At 47.3% G+C, this 24225-nt stretch overlaps 1 protein-coding gene across 1 annotated transcript in view; it reads right to left on the bottom strand.

The window, feature by feature from the left end:
* Window positions 1-24225, bottom strand: part of CCKBR (cholecystokinin B receptor) — a 452226-nt gene that overhangs the window by 129203 nt on the left and 298798 nt on the right. Inside the window, exon 3 of the mRNA XM_069640435.1 lies at window positions 10763-11024. Coding sequence (XP_069496536.1) covers window positions 10763-11024 — 262 coding nt within the window. The remainder of the gene's footprint in view (window positions 1-10762; window positions 11025-24225) is intronic.

The following is a 24225-nucleotide window of genomic DNA, read 5'->3' as shown; positions in this document are numbered from 1 at the left end:
ACCACTGACATTGTTTTGGTCAGCCTTCCATACCATTGGTTGCAAATCAGACTTGGCCCTGCCACTAATGTCAGAAGCCCTGGCCAAACTGGTGGACCACAAGGCCTAAACATGCTTGCACTGCCTCAGGGGTGTTGCTAGGTCTGGAAAAGACCCTGAGCCACTCTGATGTCGGAACTGTCGGGACCGGGGCTAGCTAGCCTTTTGGCTGTATCTCCTGAGATTCTATCCGGGGCTACAACCAAAAGGCCGGTGGCTATAGCGTCCCCTCCCTCCCCCCAGCAACACCTCTGCACTGGCTTGTGTTCCAGTGCAGACGGGACATGGCCCAACGATTGAAAGTAAACTGCTCTGTTTGGTGGCAGAACCAAGGCTCGAATGGCTCTTCCATCTTCTGTAATGGCACAGACATACTTATGAATTATGGACTGGAAGACTGCCCACAGAAATGGTAATGTCCAATTCAAAGTCTTGCATCCAATCTCTTTTTGATATTACTGCACTCTCCTCTCCAGAATTACATATTTCTTCCTATCAATCTTATTTTTTCACTTGTACATAGGTTGGTAATGCAGCATAATATATACTTTCAATGTAATTTGTCAGGGTCCTTTCTGCTTTCATGGCTGTGGAGCATACATCATTGTCCAAGGCAAGGAAAAACATCCTGTCCATGCCTCCTGCAGTGCAGCCCTTCAGAATGCTAATCGCTAAATCCCCCCTGCCTGCAACCACTTTTGTTCCCTGGGTCCATGTGGTTTTTAACACCACTGGCAAGGCCTCCTTTCTAGGGGTGGGGGTGGCATTGAGGGGAAGCGGATCCCCTGCCCCCTCTGCTGAAGCCAGGCATGTGGCAGCATGAGGACGAGCTCTGTTGGAGGAGATTGGGACCATGCCCAATTGTTACAGAGAGGATGTAAGTTCCGCTGGCAGTGCCATAGAGGATGATTGAGTGAAGAAGGTGGGTAGGAAGTCAATGTCTACGTCAGAGATGAATTGAAAGTGGATGGGTCAGTAGAAAGTGAGTGATGAGTGGAAAGTGAGTCTGTGAGTGCCTCATCAGTGGTATGTGCCTGTGTAAATGATTGACCTGGGAGGTGAGTGTGTAAGCCACCTATGAGTGGGAAAGAAATGGGTGGCTGAAAGAATCTGGAATTGAGTGGGAAAGGGGGTGGTAGGTGGAAAGTGGGGGGCTGAGTGAAAATGTGGTCGTGAGGAAGTGATGAATGGAAAAGGACTATGTATGTGAGGGGTGAGTTGAAAGTGAAAGCATCAATGTTATATTAGCTGGAAGTCAGGAACTGAGAGTAGAATTAAGTGGAACGTAATTAAGGAAGAGATGAGAGGTAAATTATCGCATTGAGTGAAAGATAATTAGTAATCCAGTATGTGAGTGGAACGTTGGTTGTGAGTGTTCAAATTATGCCCTGGAAGGTGATTGATGAGTGGGAAATCAGTGGAAGAGTGACAGTGAGTAACTAGTCGAAATTGAGCATTTGGGTGCTGAGTCATAGATGAGCAAGGGTAATGATAGGATATGGCATTTATAACACGCCTATACACAAGTGTTTCCAGGCACGACGAGGCAAGGGGGGACAGAGGGAAGACAGAGACAACGATCTTACTAGGCCAGGTGACATTGATATTGTACATGTGCAGGGGAGGGGAAAGGGCCATAAACATGGTTTCCCCCTCCCCCTAACAAGGGAAAGAATTGTGCTTTGGAGGAGAGTTGGTTCCTAGGCACCTGCATTGAAAAAAGTGTGCGACTACATGTACCAGAATCCTTAGAGACTTTAATGAGAATTAACCAGACACACTTGAAAAGGAAAAGGAAAACAGGCTCCCTGATGATTGATAGAGTGAAGAAATCATTTGGAGGAGAAGACTAACAGTTGCTTTAGCAGGTAAATCTGACTGGGAATCAGAGTGCGCGCCTTCAAAAATGTCTAAATACAGTGTTCAAATTATGCTCTGGAAGTGATGAGTGGGAAATCAGTGGAAGAGTGACAGTGAGTAACTTGTCGAAATTGAGCATTTGGGTGCTGAGTCATAGATGAGCAAGGGTAATGATAGGATGTGGCATTTATAACACGCCTATACACAAGTGTTTCAAGGAGCAATGGGGCAAGGGGGGACAGAGGTAAGACAGAGACAACGATCTTACTAGGCCAGGTGACATTGAGATCGAGCAAGTGCAGGGGAGGGAAAAGTGCTGGCGGAAAAGTGAGGAGGCAGTGCAGTGCATAGTATAAGTAGTAAAATAAATACAGGCAATAAATAAAGAGTGTGGCTAGCTGGTGGCAGGGGCAAGGCTAAGTGCAGACATCAGTCAAGTGCTGGTAGGGGGACTGTAGGGATACAGAAACAGTCCCCAAGTGCAAGGGTTGCCAGCGGGGCAGTGCAGGTGTGCAACTGGCGGTGAGGGGACCTGGGTCCGGGATCAGAGGGTAGCCAGGTAACCAGCACAGTTTCAGCCAGATCAGCAGGGGAGAGGAGGAGAGAAGGCAGAAGCAAAGAGGAAGATCTTGAGGTGCTTCCGGAAGCGGAGATGGTTCTCCTCAAGTTTCATAGACACAGGGAGGCTGTTCCAGAGGGAGGGCCCAGCAGAAGAAAGAGATCTGCCACCAACTTATTGCTTTGAGAAGTGACTGACCCCGAGGGAGTTTGAGACGGATGAGCGAAGGGCTCGAGAAGGAAGATATTTAGGAAGAGAGAGTTAAAGGTATTGAGGCCCCGGGCCCCAAAAGGCCTTGTGGACAATGCAGAGGGTTTTGAACATAATCCTCGCTGCCACTGGGAGCCAGTGCAGAGATTTCAGTCCTGGAGAGATATGATATGATATATGATTTGCCATTTATAACGCGCCTATACACAAGTGTTTCAAAGCGCGACGAGGTAAGGGAGGGGAACAGAGGGAAGACAGAGACAATGATCTTACTAGGCCAGGTGACATTGAGATTGTGCAAGGTCATGGGAGGAGGGAAGGGGAGAAGTGCGAGTGGGAAGGGAGAGGGGAAGTGCAGTACATAGGATAAAAGTAAATAATAGGAACAATAAAATAAGAAGTGCGGCCAGCTGGTGGTGGGTGCAAGGGTAAGTGCAGACATCAGGTGTCAAGTACTGTTAAGGGGTTGTAGGGATACAGAAACAGCTCCAGAGTGCAAATGTTGCCAAGAGGGCAGTGCAGGTGTGCAACTGGCGGGGAGGGGACCTGGGCCCGAGAACAGAGGGCAGCCAGGTGACCAGTGCACTTGCAGATTCAGCCAGGAGTTCAGCAGGGGAGAGGAGGAGAGAAAGCAGATACGATCCCTGGGCTCCAGGCCAAGGACAAGTCTTGCAGTCCTGTTCTGGATAAGTTGCAGAGAGTGGAGAGTAGAGGAAGGCAGATTTAGAAAGAGGCTGTTGCAATAGTCCAGCCGAGAGAAAACCAGAGGTCTGGAAACAGTGAGCTTCTGGGGGAAGTAGAGGAAAGGAAGAATGCCTCTGAGGAGTTGTAGCTGGTAGTGTGACTTCTTAGAGACATCAGAGATGTGAGGAGAGAAGGGGAGTGTGGAATCGAAGATGACCCTAAGGTTTTTTGCCTCACAGGTTATGTTATGTTATAGACATTCGTAGAGCGCACAGTCGCCCGTAGGCATCATGGCACTGGAGAGGAAAAAAACGGCCAAGCACAAAACCACACATCTTAGTCAAAGTTGCAAGCAGCTCAGAACAGATGAGTTTTTAATGCCTTCCGTAGAGCTAGATGATTTGGCAATCCTTTCATAAATGGAGAAAGAGTATTCAACAATTGTGCTGCTGCAATCGAAAAGGCACACCCGCCCACCCGAGTGAGGAGAAAAGAGGGCACACACAGCATGCCTGCCGCCGCAGACCACAGGGGGCAGTTAGGAACACAGCGCTCAAACTTGCCAAGCAAATACTTGGCTCCCTGATCATATAGAGCATGATGAACAATGCACAAAGCTTTAAACTGAATATGCTGGGACACAGGGAGCCAATAAAGGGAGCGCAGAACAGGAAAAATATATGTGACCCATTCGGGGTACACGTTGCCACCCTGGCAGCCAGATTTTGGAGACATTGCAATCGGCCTACCAACCCCTTGAGCTGGGTCTGGGCCAGGTACATGGAATTGCAGTAGTCCAGCCAACTCAGAATCGTAGCCGCCACCAGACGGGGGCGTAGCATTGATGGAGCACCTTTCCAAGAATTTTCAACTGAAAATGCCCCATCTGACATACCACGGAAACCTGGGCAGCCATGGACAAATCGGCAGACATAGTTACCCCAAGATATTTTACCTTAATCGAAGGTACAGGAAGCAAACCCAAACAAGAGGGCCAAAAAGAGGAAACCCAGAGTGAAGGATCGGTAGGGGAGCCCACCACCAGCACCTCAGTTTTGTCCCCATTCATTTTCAACCAGTTGTGTCCCATCCACTTTCCCACGGCCGTCAGGCACTTATGGAGGCACGCCGACACTTCAGACTGATTAAGATTGAGAGGAATCAGTAGCTGGGTATCGGCGGCGTACGAATAGCACCTGATGCCGAAGGAGCGGATAAGGCACAACAGGAAGATATAAATGTTGAAAAGAATGGGGGACAAAGTAGTCCCCTGGGGAACACCACAGTTAAGGTGACAGGGCCTAGACGTGAACGGGGGAAGAGAAAGAGTTTGGGATCTATCGGCCAAAAAGGAGTCGAACCAGGCCAGTACCTGACCCGAAACACCAATCTGGGCCAGGCGGGTGAGCAGGGGGGCGTGGTCCACGGTGTTGAAAGCCGCTGAGAGATCTAAAACAATCAGGGTGCTGACACCCCCACCCCCTCGTCGACCAGCCTGGCCATATTCTCCTGCACCGAGACAAGGACACTCTCCATGCCCCTGCCCGGGTGAAAACCAGACTGGGCCGTGTCAAGCATCCTGTATAGGAGAGACCAGTGATTCCAAAAGTTTCATCAGAAAAGGAAGAAGAGAAATAGGTCAAAAATTAGAGGGAAGAGAAGGGTCCAGAGCCAGTATCTTCAAAAATGGAATAACCAGGGCAGCTTTAAGCTCAGACGGGATAACCCCCGACTGGCAAGAGATGTTCACAGCGGCCGTGATTTCACCCAAGAGATTAGCTGATATCGCCTCCATCACTCCTAAAGGCAGCGGATCAGAGGAAGCACAAGACTTAATCTTTTGCATAGCATTAGAGACCATGTCCTCTGAAAATAGAGGGAAAAGGGACCAACTGGGATCAGTGTTATTAACATCAACATTGAAGGGTAGATTGCCGGAAAGCGAAGTATGAGCCAATGGAAGCAAATGCTCTACGATGTTTGGCGAATAGTCGCAACCTTAGTAATAAAGAACTCTGATAAGGAGTCACACTACTCTTGAGTAGGTCTGATGGTAGGGGCACATTTAGTGGAAGAAGACAGGGACTTTATCACAGAAATAAGAATTTTAGCTGGTTCAGTGCAGTTTCAATCCTACTGGCAAAATAACGTTTTCTTGCCACTAAGATGGCCGCAGAGTCGGCCGAGAGACAGGTCCTGTACTGAAGCCTATCAACAGGATCATAGCTAATGCGCCATTTATTCCACTCTAATTGCCTCCCAGCCATCCGAGCGGATTTCAGCTGAGGCGAATACCAAAGCTCAGAGGGAAGTCTAAGGAGCAACTTTGTTGGCGGCAGCCAAAAATGTAAGGGACATAGAGGGTGAGGGAGCAGTTGCCCAGTTTTCTTTAACAGAGCATACAAAATTCTGTAGATTGGCTGAGCGCCAACAGCGCTGCCAAATACGCTCAAGTAAAATCTTAGGTAGTTCATGGGCTATGTTACCAGATAATGGTCCGTCTAACTCATAGGTTCAGCAGACTGGAAAGAGAGGGGATTTTTATTAACAACGACATCTAGAGTGTTCCCCAACTTGTGGGTAGGTCCAACCACCTGCTGAGGGAGATCCAGGTCCCTCAAGCTGTCATAATAAAGATCCAGGGCAGCTGTCCTCTGAGAATTGAATTTCAAATTCAGATTGTCAAGTATAATTGAGTTAGTGTGTATTATTTGCAGGTCCGCTATGAAGCCCACCAAAGATTCAAGTAGGCCAGCATATGATTCAGGGGGGTAAGAAATGACCAACATATGGCACACGAAAGTAGGTGAGATATCACACCTAAGCAATAGGAACTCTATACTATACAGACACGGGCAACATAATTGAGTACATAATAAATCAGTTTTAAAAATAATGGCCACCCAACCACCATGGTTGGGCACAGGCTTGTCTAGATGGATAATTTTATAATAATCCGGCATGGTCTGGACCAGGACCGTGGCCGAGCACTCCTGGAGCCATGTCTCAGTAAGTACCAGGAGTGTCGGCCAGCGGTTGGTTAATAAAAAGGACACTTCAGCCGTTTGTGCCATAAGGGAGCGAGTATTCAATAATAATAGAGGCAAAGCCGTCAAATGAAGGTCAGAAGATCATGGCAGTTTCCACCGGGAGGAGAATCCTTGCCCAGAGTCATTCCTTGTATAACGAGGGGCACCATTGTCTCCGGCCGTCGCACGGACGGGCACAGGCGGAGTTGCCTTAAGCATGCCTTCGGCACGCTGACGGCATGCCCGCTGCGCCGATTTGCTACGTGGGCGACCAGGACACCACATAAATGCCAGAGTCCCGAGGGGAGAGGGATGAAGCCCGCTCATCGTCGAAATAGAAAGTGGACTGACCGCGAATGCGGCGTCCCAATAATAAAGTCAGAAGTTACTTAACAACAATTAGAACAGACAAAAATCAGGCGTAAAAACAGGTGGGAACAGGAAGAGGGTCAACAGAGGCCGGCCAGAGAGTGACAGGAAAGGAGGGAGCATGTGTGCTAATGAGGAGAATCTCGGTCTTACTGGCATTAAATCAGAGGTCATTGTTGGCACACCACCCCTGGATAGCAGACAGACAGTCAGAGATGAGAGAAGGAGAAGAGGTGGCAGAAGGGAGCCTGAAATGAGTTGATTGTCATCCGCACAGCACTGAAAGTTGGGGCAGAGAGCGGCAATGCGGTGGGCCTGAAGTGCCAGGTATGGGTCGAAAAGCCAGGGAGAGAGGTTACACCCCTGGCGAACACCACAGGTAGAGGTGAATATAGAGATAGAGGAGAGGAAGGACCCAAGTTGGACCTAGGAGGGTCGATCAGAGAGGAAAGCTGTCAGCCAAGCCAGGGCCCAATCGGCGATACCCAGGTTATCACGGAGATGGTTTGAGCAGGAGGGCATGGTTGACCGTATCAAAGGCAAAAGAGAGATCAAGTAAGATGAGGGCACAGGGGGTGTTGGAATCAAAGTTGGAGAGCAGGTCTTCACAGATGTTCAGCAGAGCAGTTTCCGTGCTTCTAGCAGCTCTGGCAGCTCTGAAGCCAGACTGATGGTCATGGAGAAAACCAACCGATTCAGTGTGAAGATTAAGCTGGGAAATGGCCAGCTTTTCCAGGAGTTTGCCCAGTAAAGGAGTGATGGAGATTGGGCGATAGGTAGCCAGGCAGGAAGGTCGACAGAGGGTTTCTTAAGAAGAGGATGCACAAGGGAGTTATTCAGGGGGGAACGGAAGACTCCAGTGGCGAAGGAGTGGTTGCAGAAGTCAGCCAGAGCAGAAGCCAGAGTGTCAATTTGGTCCTTGATAGTTTCGGAGGAACAGGGGTGAACCTGTTTTGACAAGACTGCCATAGATTAGACTTGTCTAGAAACCTTGTCAGGGGAGAACAGGGGAAAGGCAGAGAAGGAGGGAGGAGAGGTGGCTGAAGAAGGGCCAGAGTTAGAGCAGGGAGTAGAGGGAGGAGGAGGAGGAGAGGAAGAGAGAGAGGACAGGATGTCCTGAGTTTTAGACATGAAATGAGAAGCCAGGACCGTGCAAAGGGCCTGGGAGGGGACAGGAGAGGTAGAGACTACAGCAGGATTGGCCAGCTCCTTGCAGATTTTAAAGAGTTTGGCCGAGTTGTTGATGCCGCAGAGACGTGGGCTTGGATGTGGGTTCTTTTCTTGGTGCGGACAGAGAGCCGGTATTGCCTTTGGAGCAGGCGGCAGACCAGTTTGTCAGAGGGTGTACCTGAATCACGCCATTTCCTCTCAGCCACACTGCACTTGCGTTTAAGGGCGACGAGGTCTGAGTCGTACCAAGATTTTCACTTGGCTTTGTGCTTCAGCAGATCTTCATGACAGGGGCAAGAACATCGAGAGTATCAGATATAGCAGAGTGGAGCGTGGAAAGGGCTGTGTCAGGGTGTGAGTCAGCCAAAGGGGGAGAAAGTGGCGGTGAAAGCCTCAACTGACACATGCTTAATGGGTCGGATAACCGAGAAGGTAGGTGGCAGTGCTGGAGTTGACTTGGCCTGAGGGGTAGAGAGGGTGAGGTGGGAGGAAAGGAGAAAACGATCATCCAGAGAGGGGAGTGGTAAGAGGGATCGAAAGGAGAAGGTCTGAAGAATCAGAACATCCAGCGTGTGCCCTGCAGAGTGAGTCGGGCCAGAGGGGAGAATAGAGAGTGAGAGAGAGTCGCAGAGGTTGAAAAAGAGTGCAGAGGAAGGACAGGAAGGAGCCAGGTGGATGTTACAGTCCACAAGAAGGAGGAGTTGAGTGGTTGAGACCAGGAGGGAAGAGGAGATGTTCGCCCACTCAGAGAGGAAGGACTAGGTGGCCGATAAATGGTAGCCACAGTAAGGGAATGGCCAGGAGAGAGAGAGAGAGAGAGAGACGCAGCAGACGAGGCATTCGAAAGATGAATAGGCCTGCGTAGGAATGACAGAGGCAGGAAGGCAGAAATCCACTCAGAGAAGATCAGTGCTACACCCCCTCCGGAACGGTTGGATCTGGGCACGGAGATGATCTTGAAGCCATCAGGGATGAGCATTACAAAGCTTGTGACAGAGCTGGCGATGAACCATGTCTCTTTAAGACCGAGGACATCAAGGTCAAGTACTTCCCGGAGGCGGCAGATGTCAGATAAGTGTTTGACAGCTCAGCGAGAGTTAAGAGTGACAACATGGAGAAGGTTGCCATCCTTGAAAGACATCCGGGTAGGGGGTACAAATCAGAAGTAAGCCCTGTGGAGGTGTAGAAGAACCTTGAGTGGGTGCAGAAGAGGAAGGAGGAGAGGGCAAGGTACCCAAGTAGGAGACAGCAGGGTGACGCCAGTAAGCCGTGGAGGGGAGAGAGGGAACAGCAGGAGAATAAAGGAAATTGATGAGGCACGGGAAGCATCTATCAAAGAGGAGAAGGTTGGCTTGGGGGCTTTGGACCAAGATGGTGCCATTCAAGTAAACGTTGATGATGACCTTAGAGGATTGGAAGGAGGCCAGGAGGGCCTCCCACCGGGTGCCACCATTAATGGGAGAAGAAAAGAGAGAGGGGAGAGCTCATAGACCATATGTAGAGTCCATAGGTCTGCTGAGGGCACGACAAAGAGGATGTCAGTAAGGGTTTGCCTGGAGGAAGCACTGGTTTAGGGATCAGCGATAGGGAGGCCTGGGTTGGAGACCAGGATGTCCTTTTTAAACTTCTTCTTATCAGATTTAGTGAGGAGAACAGGATAGTCGATTGAAAAGCAGTTAGAAAAGATAGGAGAGACAGAGAACACCATAGAGTAGGTAGGGAGAGGAGAGAAGAGGAAGGTTGTGGGAGGGAGCGGGAGGAGTACACTAGGGAAGGGCACTGGGAGGGGTGCAGGCAGATGAGACAGAGACACGAGACAATAGTAGACAATTGAACAAGACGACAGGAGCTTAAATAAAGGTAGAACATTTCGCTAGAGGAACGGTTTGCTAGGAGACAAAACCACAGAACGGCACTACTTGACAATGCAATTGAAATAACTGAGAAAAACACACCTACGTCTGAGAGTCCTATATAGTGGGGAAAAGGCCTAAGTTTCACAATGCAATTTTAAGGACTTTCACAATGTAATTCAAATAATGGAAAAGAACACACCTGTGAATCTGCTATGTGGCCAGGTTATTAGGATAGCATGAAGGCTCTATCCCTGATCTGGGCCACTCCTACCTTACTTAGTAACTGCAGGTTGACGGCTGGCCACTGGCTTCCCCTGCTGACACCTGCAGACACGATAAGGAGCCGCCCTTTTTCTAGGGGCCCTTAACCACAGAGGGCTTCCCTAGGCAGGTCAGTAATGGCCGCAGGGAAAGCCAATCAGGGATGGTGGGCGGGCTGGGAGGCCAAATGAGCAGGAAGGGTGGCAAGTGAGCGGGGAAGGGAGATGGTGAAACAGTGGGGCAGGGGGCTCAGAAATGCACGCAAATGTAGCCAATGAAGACCCAGGAGGGTCTGGAGTCCATGATAGCAACTCACCTGCCTTAGCCGTGGAAAGTCCCACACTGATGTGGATGTCTCAGATGGGTGGAAATGAGTGGGAAATGAAGAGATTGTTTTATGTGTTAATGAGTGGGAAGTGTATGGCCATATGGGAAGTGTGTCAGTAGGCAGTGAGTGGTTCCAATGGAAAAGAAGTAACTGACAGCAAGTGTCGGATGGGTTTAGGTAAGTCAGAGGTTCTTGTACAAGACGTTAGTGGTGAGCTTAAACTATAGAACTAACAATGAAATTATTGTGCCACGATTCATCTCACAAATATAAAAAATACCAGCCTGCACCGACTCCTGGAACCGTAGCCTTGAAGTGAGAGGTACTTGGTGAAGAAGAACAGATAAAGTCAACAGAAAAGCAAGAAACAGAAAGCATGTCTCATTGGCTGCCTCACCAGGATTGATGCACCGTGCTGTTCGGACAGACGAGGCGGCACTGGAAGCCCACTGTGGTGCTGTCCATCTTGAAAGAGACCAGGGTGTTGTAGATCGGGTAGGGCACCATGATGATAGTGGAGATGATCCAGGTGCCGGCGATGACGCGGTAAGCGTGGGAGCGGGTCTGCCACACGCGTGACTTGAGCGGGTTGCAGATGGCACTGTAGCGTTCAATAGCAATCGCCACCAGGCTGAAGGTAGACACGCTGACCGAGAGCCCTAGGGAAGAGAGGAGACAAAGGTTGACCTTCAGTGACCACAAGAAGATGCAGCCACAATTTAGATATGGTTCATACTAAGCTCTGGTTTGTTAACTGAGATGTGTGAATTACAGCAGATGTATCTAAGACAAGATATTCAATACAAGGGATCAGTTAACAATAGAATAATTTAGCAGCCGTGGACCTGAGACAAGGTGACAGAAAACATGAGTTGAAGTCATGCTGTAGCTTTAACATTATCATATCACTCCCCTTTTTTTATTGCACCCCTTTTCCCTAAGGAACCCACTTTCTTTCATGTTCTTGTTACATTAGGGAACACCATCTGTAGAATGCACACACGCGTAACAGGATAACCTCCCTCCCCTCAAGAAAAGACCACTGAAGGTTGGCCGGTGGTCTCGGACTCTAGACTGGCATTAGTGAAGGCACCATGGGCCTATATCTCTCTGGACCTCAGACTTCTAGTCTCAGGGTTCAGCGCCATTCTGAGCATCCGTTTCTCAAGGGTATTTGGGCACCGCCCCTTCTAGTCCCAACACGCCAACGTTGCCATTCTGCTTCATTTCTAAAACAGTGTTAGGAATGTTGTTTGCTCCTTCATGAAGTCAATGTCCGTATGCTATTCTTTTCAATGTCCCCTAGGAACTTTAAATCCCACTTAAAGGATGCATTGTTGAAGCAACACTACCCATGGCAGCAGGTTGAATTGGCCAGCTATAGGCCAGGGCCAAAGTTACACAACTGAGGGAAGCGATACCTCCTTGGGCATTGATGCTACTAGGGTGCTGGGGTTAATCCACATGGTACCGATTGTGTGTTTCGAGGTAAGAGCATGAATTGTAACATGAAGGGCTAGCATGAAAATGGGTTAAGGGGCTCTGAGAGGAACCCCGCTTACATTTCCATGGTGGGAGAGGTGAGGGAGACAGGGCTGAGGAGGAAGAAGAGAGTCCCACGGCACTGCCAGGATAGTCGTCGAGGAGCCAAAACATCAGAGAGCGGAAGGCGATGGTTGGGGGACCTCAGGTGCCACTGGCTGGTCAGAGTCAAGGTATGAGGGTTCTGAGAGCACAGACAGAGAAACATGGACAGATATGTGGAGCAATGATGTCAGTCTGAACGCAGGTTTCGACTGGCAGTTCAGCCCCTGAACCCAGCTAGCTGATTGGGATATAATTCAAGTTGTGCTCTAGAAACTGTTTACCAGGTTCCAGCATGCCTAATTTACCTACACTTCCTTTCTCAATGCCCTCCAAGAGATTTGACCCCTAATTCCAGGATTCACAGTTTATGTAAAAATACAGTTTCTCAAAGTGCCCCAGGATCTTAATGTTCAGTTTCTCAAAATCCTCCTGGAACGTCGACCTGAAGTTCCAGCACGCAACATTTCTCTTTATGTTCAGTTTCTCAAGGTCCTCCAGGAACACCGTCCTGAAGTTCCAGCAGACATTTCTCTTTTTGTCCAATTTCTCAAAGTCCTCCAGGAACACCGACCTGAATTTCCAGCGTGCAACATTTCTCTTTTTGTTCAATTTCTCAAAGTCCTCCAGGAACACCGTCCTGAAGTTCCAGCAGGCAACGTTTCTCTTTATGTTCAGTTTCTCAAAGTCCTCCAGGAACACTGACCTGAAGTTCCAGCAGACATTTCTCTTTTTGTCCAATTTCTCAAAGTCCTCCAGGAACACCGTCCTGAAGTTCCAGCAGGCAACGTTTCTCTTTATGTTCAGTTTCTCAAAGTCCTCCAGGAACACTGACCTGAAGTTCCAGCAGACATTTCTCTTTTTGTCCAATTTCTCAAAGTCCTCCAGGAACACCGTCCTGAAGTTCCAGCAGGCAACGTTTCTCTTTATGTTCAGTTTCTCAAAGTCCTCCAGGAACACTGACCTGAAGTTCCAGCAGACATTTCTCTTTTCGTCCAATTTCTCAAAGTCCTCCAGGAACACCGACCTGAAGTTCCAGCGTGCAACGTTTCTCTTTTTGTTTAATTTCTCAATGCACTTTCGGGCCTTTGACATCACGTTCCAGCATGTGGTGTAAGGAAGGCATGGAATCAACAGTAAGACAGACACAAATGACCACAGTTCATGGGTGTTTATTGAACTTCAACAAGGGTGTGATAAACGCCTGTCTAATCCTAAATCTACAGATGGGAGCAAGCTACGACCATCAAAAAATGATAATGAAGTCTGAGTGGAATCTCGTCAAAATAAAAGAGCCTATACTAAAAAAACTATTGCCAATCCTTACCTATAAATACAAATAGTGTGGGGGTAGTGTTCACAAAAAGGATATGTCAGGATGTTCAGGCCATTGGCCTCCCTTCCCCACGTTTCAGCACGGGATGAGGCGGTTCACTCGAGCGTAGCACACTCTACGGCTTCTTCGGCATGAAGATACAGTTCACTTACCAGCATCATGGCCTTCTGTTCCCAAGTTTTACTTTATCAAAGTCTCCTTATTCAAAGGGCCTGATGTACCAAAACAAATTAAGTTATTTTCCTCTGACAAGTACTCACTTCAGGTGATTCACCCTTCACCCTGGATCCCCCTCAGCCGGGGCTCTGATTGCTTTTTTACAATTATCATTACTTTGGATCCCTCTCTCCAATGTTCAGAAAATATTCTTTCTCGGCTTTCTCGGCTGACTCACGGTTCACCTCGGATCCTTCCTCTTACACAATTAGTTCGGTTAGCGGGTTTGGACCAATTTCAGTTTGCATTAACTATCAAAGACTTTTCGAATGTGCACGGGGTTTAGCTTGACCCATTGAAGGAACACTTCGATTTCACAATTCCTTTTACTTTTGCCACCCCTCAGTTGCATACCTAACAGAGACCTGTCCACGTGGTGCTGGACCACTCTGTTTACGGTATCGGTCTTGGCTTCAAAAGTTCAGTCACTCATCTGCTTCACAATTATATTCGTGTCAATTGTCACATACGCTTCACACACTGTTCTCTACATATTTCTCAATACAATGTTGCTGCTTGCAACCTTGGCTCTAACACAAACCGATCTGGCATCAGTCTCCCCTAGTCACCGGCTGTGCTGAGTTTACTGGCCCTGTTTTGTTGTAGGAGCCAAGGACAGTAGCACAGCGGCAAACGCTCCTCCCAACCTTGGCTATCGACGCGGGAGAGCCCCGGGTACCTCCGACACACAATGCAGGTTTCTTCAGCTTTAATTCCAGGTCGTATGTTTCTTATTCTCGAAGGCTCATGAAAGTAACAGTCTTTCTCTAAAAAGGTGAAGGACACCTCCCTCCTTGCAACCCTCTCTGGTCTTGGCGTCTTTCTCCTCGTATTAAATTGCCATTCTGGAACTGCTGCTTTCTCGTGTGTTTTGCCTTACTCAGAGTGCGTGCTTTCTTGCTCCGCCTTTTATCCATGTGGAGAAGTGTGATGGAAGTCAGGTGTGCGTAATGACCAGTAATTGACTGACTCTGCCTGACCATTTTGTTGGGACATGTCAGGTATATGGCCCGGTGTTAGTCCGTTTTCTCTCACAGTGAGCTGTCCGTGAGAAAGTGTTTGGGTCGGGAAAGTGGGGGGGAGGGGGAGATCCTAAGTATCCTACCTGGTAGGATGGAGAAAAGGTGTTACAGGGAAAGGGATACTGCGTCTCACCGTCCGTTGTCCCACTTCCACACTCCGAAGACCCGTCAAACAGGTGATCCTCCTACACTGGTCCACCCCCAGGAACTGTATCCAAAAGCGATGCTGTGTCCTAGCCACCTGGATGACAGATCCCTCGGGACTAGCGGGTGAGACACCTTCACGTTTCTCAGAGTGGCCTTTCGTCTTATGCTCAATTTCTCATGATGTGCTAGGAAATCTAGCCTCAAGCTCCAGCGTTCAGAAATGTCCCCTTATGTTGACATCGTCAATGGTTTTCGTTGTCAGGGTTTCATCTTAGACACTTTCCCTTTGTATTGTCTTCCCTAGCTTCTCTTGGTCATCACCCGCATTTTTTTGGAAACCCTTGCACCCTTCATTTATTAATTTAATTTGTATAGCACGCACAAACCCTCAGGCATCAGGGCGCTGGTGAACCAGTTACATGGAGCCTAAAGGCGAGGAAAGCATCGAAGGAAAACGGCTACAGACAGAAATAGGCATGTTAGTTGAACGGCCATGTTTTGAGGGCCTTACAAAAGGCCCAGAGAAATCTTCTGCTCTAAGATGAAGCGGGAGGAAGTTCCATTGTTTTGTGGGAGGAAGTTCCATTGTTTTGTGGCAAAGACTGGAATACTGGAGCCACCTGCTTTAGAATGTTTGAATTTGGGTTGCATCAGTTGGCGATTGTTTGCGACAGGTATGCGGAGACTGATTTGGATATACATTTGTGGGTGATTGAAAGCGCTTTGAAAGAGTTTGTTTCTCAGATAAGAGGTCAATGAACCATTCTTTGGGCCGCTGAACTGTGCTCTGAGCTAGGAATGTTGAGATCTGCGCGTAGGGCATTATTTTGGAAAGTCTGGAGTTTCTTTAGATTACAGGATGAGGTGCCGGCAAATAAGACATTGCAGTTTTCTAGCCTAGCTCCTACCACTGAGGGGGCGATAGTTAGACAGTTGTCACTAGTAAGGAAGAGTCTAGCAGCATAAATTTAGTAGAGTAAGCTGCCGTGGAGGAGATGGCGCTAACTTAACAGGTCATGGAGAGAGCGTCATCGAGGTAAACTCCCAGAGTTTTCACGAATGAGGAGACTAGGATCACAGAGCCATCGATTTTGAAGGCTGAATACTTGGAGTCAAGTTTTTTTAGTGCGTAAGAGGGGCCATGATGAGAAGTTCTGTTTTCTCATCGTTGAGACAGAGTCCATGTGTAGCCATCCAGCCCTTTATAGTGGCGTACGTTGAGCCAAGGGTAGCAGCATCGTCGAAATAGGAGCCAGGGAGAGGAAGAAGAATCTGCGTATTGTCAGCATAAATAGTGTAGGCGATACAAATGGAATGTAGGTGGCCAAAGAGGAGTTTCGTGAATATGTTATAGAGCGTGGTTGAAGCGCAGGACCCTTGTGGGATCCTGCAGTTGATAGGGAAAGTTGACGCATTCTCAGCAAAGACTTTCATTACTCTCCCTTCAAAGAAGTAGACGATCCAGGAGGCTGCTTCCTGTAAGGAGGAGGCTGATGATGTCAGATGATAGCATAATATGTTATGAAAAACTAGGTCAGAAGCAGTGGACAAGCCTAAGAGAAGAAGCATGGGCAGCTTCCCTTCGTCTCTGTTCTTATCCAACTGAATTATCAAGTCAAGGAGCACTGATTCTGTAACGTGCCTTGTACGGAAGCCTGATCGGCACATTCCGAGGATTTGGGTTGATTCGAGATGGCGTTTTATGTGTTGCCTTCCCTTCTTCTCATGGTCTGCTCTTTTTTGCGCACCTTATCTTCGGGACACCTGACGGTGGTTCTGGGGGCCCGAGCTTCTGGCAACACTCCCCTGCCTCTAGCTCTCACCTTTTACTCATATCAGCCGGTCCCCTGGTGTCTGAGTGAGGTTTTCAGATCATCCTCACTGCTTCAGCTCAGTGGCTCTGTGTCTGACCTCCGCTGACTCACACTAGCTCAGCATATCATCCTGAGCACCTCAGCTCACTGAGTGGCTCTGTGTCGGACCTCCGCTGACTCACACTAGCTCAGCAGATTATGCTCTCTTTCGTTGTACTGTTGCTCACTCCTGCATCAGAGTATTCGATTGACTCCCACCCCACTCGCCAATGATTCTTCTTATTCATTGGTCTTTTCCTCTGCCCGTGGTGCCGCGGGTTATTGCATCGAACCATGGTGATGGAAGAATTGCTTTGACTCTGCGTTATCTACATTTTACAGGGGGGGGGCACGTTAACACAATAGTAATCATCACCGGGGGCTAACCTGGGATCCCCTCTACCTTTCTATCATTTTATAGTTAAAGAGATCTGTGTATATTTCTTGGGTCTATTGAGATGTGAGTGAGGAAAGCACACAAATGACTCAGCACAAAGTTACTCAACACCCTACATATATTGAGCTTCTCAATGGGGAGGGCTATTCACATATTCAGAATGATCCCTGTTCTACTCACCAACTAGCTACCCAGTCAGCCCTGCTCATTGTTCGCTCTCGTCGGGAACCCACAGAGGTATCCTCAGTGATAGAAGTGTACAGAAAAAGGTAGTGGCACTGTGGTTTCGGCAAAGAAGAGGGTAGGCGGAAGCCTAGTGCAACATGACAAGGTGTTGTGGCTGGGGCATTGGAATAGTCTGGGTGACTAGTAACTAAGCATCCTATTAGAACTTTACACTTGCACAAGGACATGAATGGACAAATCCTCTGTATAGAATGGTAAATATGGTCATAACAAGTAGAGGAATGGTAAACATAAATAAATTAAAGTAGTGGAACACCACTCCCAACCGTTCCCGCTCACTTCGATCACAGGGTATCCTCCCTTAGAACGAGTATTATTTGGTAATTGATACCCACGGGGTCTCGTCTTGTGCATCAAAACTAATTTCTCTTGGGGGAAACCTCATGAAAACTCCCACTCGTGTAATAACTACAACTAGCCCATATTTTAAGCATGCACAATTTCTATGGTATAATTCATGAACTGATCACCTTTTGGGTACGTAGCAACTCTACCGGCACAAAGGCAGTCACACGTTCCCATCTCCTGCCTGGTGCAGCTGTACTAACCCAATGCACAATGCAAGACTCAACATTCTGCAAGCATGTCATCCTGATGTGCCTCCCATGAGCCTTTAGAGGAGAGACACCATCCCCGCATGGAGCTCTAACTAGGGCAGTGCTTGCCTACCAGCAACTCCCAGGTCGTCCTTACTAGTCCCATTCTCTATGCACCTTTTCCCTCTCACAGAATCTAAAATCCTGCTCTCCACAATGGAGCGCCCAGTTTTTATTATCAAACAACATTGGTTTCCTGGAACAGAATCTAGAATACGCCACTCTGATTGGCGCACGTCACTCGCAAAATACACCTCCGTGCCACACAGAAAAAACTCCTCAATATCAATAAATCGTTGCTAATCAAATGAAGCTACTTTCGTTACATCGCAATTGAAGTACTTTAAAGAAGAAAGCTAATGTGAAAACATAGCCGTTGCTGCCCAAATAAATGGTTCTTTTGTCACCTGCTCTTAACGAAGGCCTTGTCTGAATTCAGTTTCAAACTGCCTGTACTGGCACACTGTGGTGTGAACAGCCTGCCGCGGTCTGAGGACCTACTTACCACAGGCCCTGTGTTGCAGGAATTCTGTTCAAACCACCTCACTTGTATTTCGCAGGGAGTGACACTAGAATAACCATATTACAAGATTTCTGATAGAAGGTTATCATTCTAAGGTGGACATTCTGGTACAGCCCTAATGTACTCTCTCAAAATACCCCTATGAGAGAGCGAAAGGAGACAAATAGCACCAATGAGTGTTTTTGTATGCTTTGAATTAAATAAGAGAATTTGGGGGATGTAAGAATGATCTGCAGTCTCCATATTTGATAAACAGGTCTGCGATAAAAGGGTTGTATGTATGAATCAGGAAATACAGAACAAACACAAGGCTTGGTGCTCACATCACTGTTTGCAACACTCACCCTAACGTTAAAATGTTTGTAACCATGAACCATACATACTCATTCAGAAATCATACGTTTTCGGATGCAAGGATAAAATGGCTGCAACATCGCCCACTCAAATGGTGTATAAGGGCTCTTTTGCTTCTTGCTTCTGGAAAGTATTAGATAAGGAGGGGCTGGGTCTCAGTCTGAGCATGCCCAGTTCCCAATTCAGAAACATCTTTAGGGAATTATATATATATATATATAGACTGGAACAGATACCCTACAAGAAACACCCAATAAAGGAGAGAAAATGTACAGCAAGGATTATACTTCTTATAAACGTTAGCCTGATCCGTAATGAGCTAATAAAGCATTTAAATCAAAACCAGCTTCTGATGTGTGGTATAGACCCCCCAGTTCCTCAGCCACTACCCCCTCACCATTGCGCAAGCCTCAGAAAAAGAGCAGACCCGTGCTCTATCTAACAGAGCTGGAATTAGCATCTCTTATTAGTGCTGGCTTGCAGCTAGTGAAAATCATGGTGTGGCAGTGTAGAAAAGGTGTTGGGCCTGGAGGATGGACAATTTGAGGCAACTTCTTTGATTGTTTTATTCTAAGTGTGGGGGACAGTATGGCACATTCGTTAGAGCTAAAATGAAAAACAATTCCAGTGTGCTATTGTATGGACATGGGACACATCTGACAAAAACAGTGATTTGTGCTGTTACATAGAGGAGCAGCACATAGACACCTCAACAAATAGGGTGGTGATTGGGGCAGCTCACACATCATTTATGCACACCTATCACTGCATTGATTTGCCACAGACTATGGCCTGCACAGTGACACAATTAACCCTGCTTTCCTAATCAAAGTGCCAAGTCACATTGAGGAGTCATCTAGCAGTGGTTGGTGTGTTGAGAAAATGAAAAGTTCTTTGATGCAGAGTGGATGCATTTAGTACATGTCCCAAAGCAGCCACTAGACAGCCTAGGCAAGAAAATGACAGATAACTTTCTCAGACATGTGCCATATGTAACTAAAAAGTAATATAAAAAAAAAGTTTTGGTGTGTCAAAGAAAAGGAAATAAAGAACATAGTTTAAAACGTTTTCTGTGTGGTGGATTCATTCTCTTGGAAGAATACGTAGATTTGATCAGTTAACTGATGCTTTGTGCTGGCCTTCAGAACAATAAATGCCCCAGGTTCAGTTATTATCACGGTGGTGTAAAAATAATGGCTTGTTAAATGAGCCTTTTTTTAGTCATATATCCAGAAATTGATAAGGGCGAACACAGAGATACAAAAGACCCAACAATGTAATGATGATTAAAAGATAGACAATACATGTTACATCGAATACATGTTGGTGGTTATCACAGGTAAGTGAACCCAAAACATTCCAAACAGAAAAAATACAGTGAAATCATATAATTGTAGTACCACTTAGTATACATTCAGAGTACAATGCATCTCATCAGTACATCCCCTTATTGCTTTGAGGGGAATTGTATTAATATTGGTTTAGACATCATAAACTTAGTGTCCAGTGTGTCTAATAAACACTGTGCGGTATATAAAAAGTTGACTAAAATAAAAGTGTTTCAGCTTTTCAGTCTACTCTGATGGCTGTGAATAAAACAGCCTTCATCAGGACAGGGAATTGCGATTGGGGCTCAGGCAAACTTTCCTCTGATGGTGCTCTACAAAACAAATTAAATGTGCTAAGTGCGGGTCTATTTCCGGAATTTAAATATAATCAGCTCAAAAAGTAGCTAGAACAGTATCCCCACAGGCTAGCCATGACAGAGAACTTATTTCTATTCAAGAGTAAATTATTTAAACAAATAAAAGGTGTGAGCATGGGCACCACTTTTGCCCCAGATGTGGCCAACTTATTCATGGCCGATTACGAGATCCACCATATTTACGCATATACAAACCCGTACAAGCCTTTCATTCGAACCTGGCGACGTTACATCGACGATGTACTCATCATCTAGACAGGCAGAGAGGACCAATTTAAGACATTCCTCGAGTGGCTCAATCAATGTGATGTTCACAATAAATTTATTATGGTGTGGGATCATCAAGCCATGGATAGATTTTCTAGATTTACACATATACAAATCAGGTGTGGCTCTCAAGACAGAAGGGTTGCGCAAAAAAACAGATCAGAATAGCCTTTTGCATTACGACAGCCATCATCAGCTTGGTGTAAAGCACAATCTCCCAACAATTTTTGAGAATCCAGAGAAACTGCATGGACAAGGACACTTTAGAAAACATTCAGAAGGATTGCAACAACAACTTCTTCAGAGTGGATACCCGAAAAAAGCAGTACAGCACACCCAGAAGTGGGCAGCCAATACCTCAAGGGAGGTCTGCCTCACGATCATGAAGAGTACCATTACCAAACACTGGCATCTTATAAAGAATAAAAAGAATACCGGTAACTTGTCCAAGAAACAATTTTTTGCTTTAAAAAAACAGAAACCTGAGGGAACACCTTGTCCACACATATCGGGATCCCGGGATACAACCATCATTGGCGAGAAAGTGTGTAGCATGCCAATACACTGAGACCAAACATTCATTCCACTATGTAAATGTACACTGGAATCTTAACACCCACACCAATAGCAACAGCAGAATGGTGATATACGTCATTCAATGCCCATGCAATCTAATGTATGCTGGGAAAATAAAAAGACCCATCAAACAGAGGATCTACGAGCACCACTCCTGCATCAGACACCAAGTGGCAGACAAGCCACTTGTGGATCATTTCAGACAGCTAAAACACACTGATCAAGATCTGAAGTGGTTTGTCCTCCAAACTGTTAACCACTGTGGGATGTCTCAGCCCACTGATCCAGGCCCTGCAACATTACTGTGTATTGCTGGCAGTAGAAACCTCAGAAATGGCCACTGGGAAGCATGATGCTCGCTAAAAATCACCCAAAATTGTGCAGTAAAAATCTGAAAAATAGGCCGCCATCCACTTTTGCCTATCTTAGTGAGCACAGGAGATCCCTGCCAAAACCCACCATTGGGCTACCCACAAAGTAGCCTGAAATCACTTGAAAAAGCAATGCTGATTGCAAAAATGAAACAAAGAGCGGTTTGGAAATCCGTTTTCTTGATTGTCAAAAATGTGCAAAATCATGGCTCACACCCCACCTAAAAGATCCATCCTCCTTGTTGGGTGTTCCACATTATTCTACTTCAAGAATCCAAATAAATATAATGTCCACAGAGGTATATGTCATCTGAACAAAGTCCACTTTTGAAGATTGCTTGCTGGAAGAAATCTGTCAAAAATGGGTGTAGTACTGTTACTCTCCTCTGTCAGAAGCCGGCGATTTAAAACCATCTTGTGTAAAGTTAAACATGGAACTCAAACTATGCCAAAGAAAGACTTGCTATCAGAAGCCTAAGAGGTGGATACAATTCAAAACTATATTCTGAAAAGGCTTGAAGTAAGGAATTGGTTGATGTATTTGTGAAAAATGTGAGTTATATTATAAGGCAAGACCATTTCAGACATTGGGTTTAAGAGTTAAGGTTTCCCACACTGTATTTCAAACACATTCCACACCTTTTCCCTGAACAAAGGAAACGTGCCCCTGCCCTTGGCTAAGAGAATGGCAGGCTGGTGTGAAAAGGAATTAGGAGTGGCACCTTTGCCTGTTGCTCTGAGTGCAGACAATGGATTCCTTGGGCTGAATAGGAATGCTAATTCGGGTGTGACTGACAACAAACTGCTCTGGCAGAAAGGCAGGCCATGTGACCTTCTGACTCAGCCCAGCTCTGGAGGCGGGCCAGAATGAAATTGTTGATTGCAGTTGGTGTAAATATATGTTTTAGAAAAATGCTTATAGCAAAGTGTACTGAACTGACAAAAATATGAAACTTATAGGTTGTTAAAATGAAAAATTTGCTCACAGTTTAAGACTAAGCTGGAATCGGCGCGATGTTCTGAGGCTGAACCCCGGAATGTATTCATATTGTAGCCATTGTGTTTATGTTAGTAACATGAAAAATTACAGAAATGTGCCCAGGTGGGATATGCATACATGTATAAAAATTGGTGCAGAACCAACATTGAGAAACCCACCAAAAGCGCAAAAAAGTTGTCATTTACGAACCAAAGCTCATAGGAACATGGGACTTGAACAGAGACGTGCCCTTAATTAATCTGTGATGTGTATATGTAATATTAACAAGTTGTGCATATTGTAAATATGTTTTTTTATGAAAAATAAGATATACTGTACAGACACAAAGGGGAGGGTTTTCCCTAAGCCATAAACATGACACATGATGAAACAGGATGACACACTGCTCCCTTTCTCAAATCATCGGACAGGAAATTCTCTGACCTATCCGATCCTTAGAGGGTTGGGCATAGTAGAATCAGCCTCCCCACCCACTTTGGAAATACATAAATAGAGACTGTTGAGGACCCAGAGACACACACTTTTTACACTCCTCAACTGATGTCTTGGCGAATCACCCTGCAGGAAGTTTCAGGCTCCAGACAGAGATCCAGAGACCAGACTCCAGAACCAAACTCTAGAACTTTGAAGCAGAGAGGCCTAACTCAAGAAGCTGAACCCTTTTTCAGCAGGCCTCAGAATCCTTTGCAACCTGATTCTAACCCCTAAACTTCTCTTTCTCCAGCTGAGCGTGGAGAGCGGTCGCCGGTGGCCTGAGGGGAACAGCAGGCCTGGGAAGCCCTGCCGGGGCCTCCGTGAGTGTTTATTTTAATTTTAAAAATAAGTTTGTTTCTTCGCGCTCCTAGCGCGGTGTTTGGCCTGCTCCTGCTCCCCCCTCCCACTTCCTGGTCTTCCTCTCCCTCCCCGCCTCCCTGCCCGCCCACCCCCCCTCTGATTGGCTGTGTGCCTGCCTCCCCTCTGGCCTACTCGACGGCCGTTCCCCCCGCTCGCTTCTTTCTCCAGCTGAGCGTGGAGAGCGGTCGCCGGTGGCCTGAGGGGAACAGCAGGCCTGGGAAGCCCTGCCTGGGCCTCCGTGAGTGTTTATTTTTATTTTAAAAATTGTTTCTTCGCGCTCCTAGCGCAGTGTTTGGCCTGCTCCTGCTCCCCCCTCCCACTTCCTGGTCTTCCTCTCCCTCCCCGCCTCCCTGCACACCCACCCCCCCCTCTGATTGGCTGTGTGCCTGCCTCCCCTCTGGCCTACTCGACGGCCGTTCCCCCCGCTCGCTTCTTTCTCCAGCTGAACGTGGAGAGCGGTCGCCGGTGGCCTGAGGGGAACAGCAGGCCTGGGAAGCCCTGCCTGGGCCTCCGTGAGTGTTTATTTTTATTTTAAAAATAAGTTTGTTTCTTCGTGCTCCTAGCGCGGTGTTTGGCCTGCTCCTGCTCCCCCCTCCCACTTCCTGGTCTTCCTCTCCCTCCCCGCCTCCCTGCCCGCCCACACCCCCCCCCCTTCCTCTCCCTCTGCCTATAACCTCCCCCTCCTGGGCAGCCCTCTGCCCGGCAGCCCCCGCGGCTAAGGGCCCCAGGCCAAGGGCGACTCATACAGTGCGGCTCCCTGTGTGTCTGCAGGTGTCCGCAGGGGACGCCAGGCGCCAGTTCCACCTGTTCTCCGTTCCCCGGCCCACCCCTCC

This window comes from Ambystoma mexicanum, chromosome 7q, assembly GCF_040938575.1.
Source record: "Ambystoma mexicanum isolate Mex_15411 chromosome 7q, UKY_AmexF1_1, whole genome shotgun sequence".
NCBI classification, from domain to species: domain Eukaryota; kingdom Metazoa; phylum Chordata; class Amphibia; order Caudata; family Ambystomatidae; genus Ambystoma; species Ambystoma mexicanum.
The sequence above is the reverse complement of the archived record's forward strand: the minus strand, read 5'-3'. Positions and strand labels throughout refer to the sequence as shown.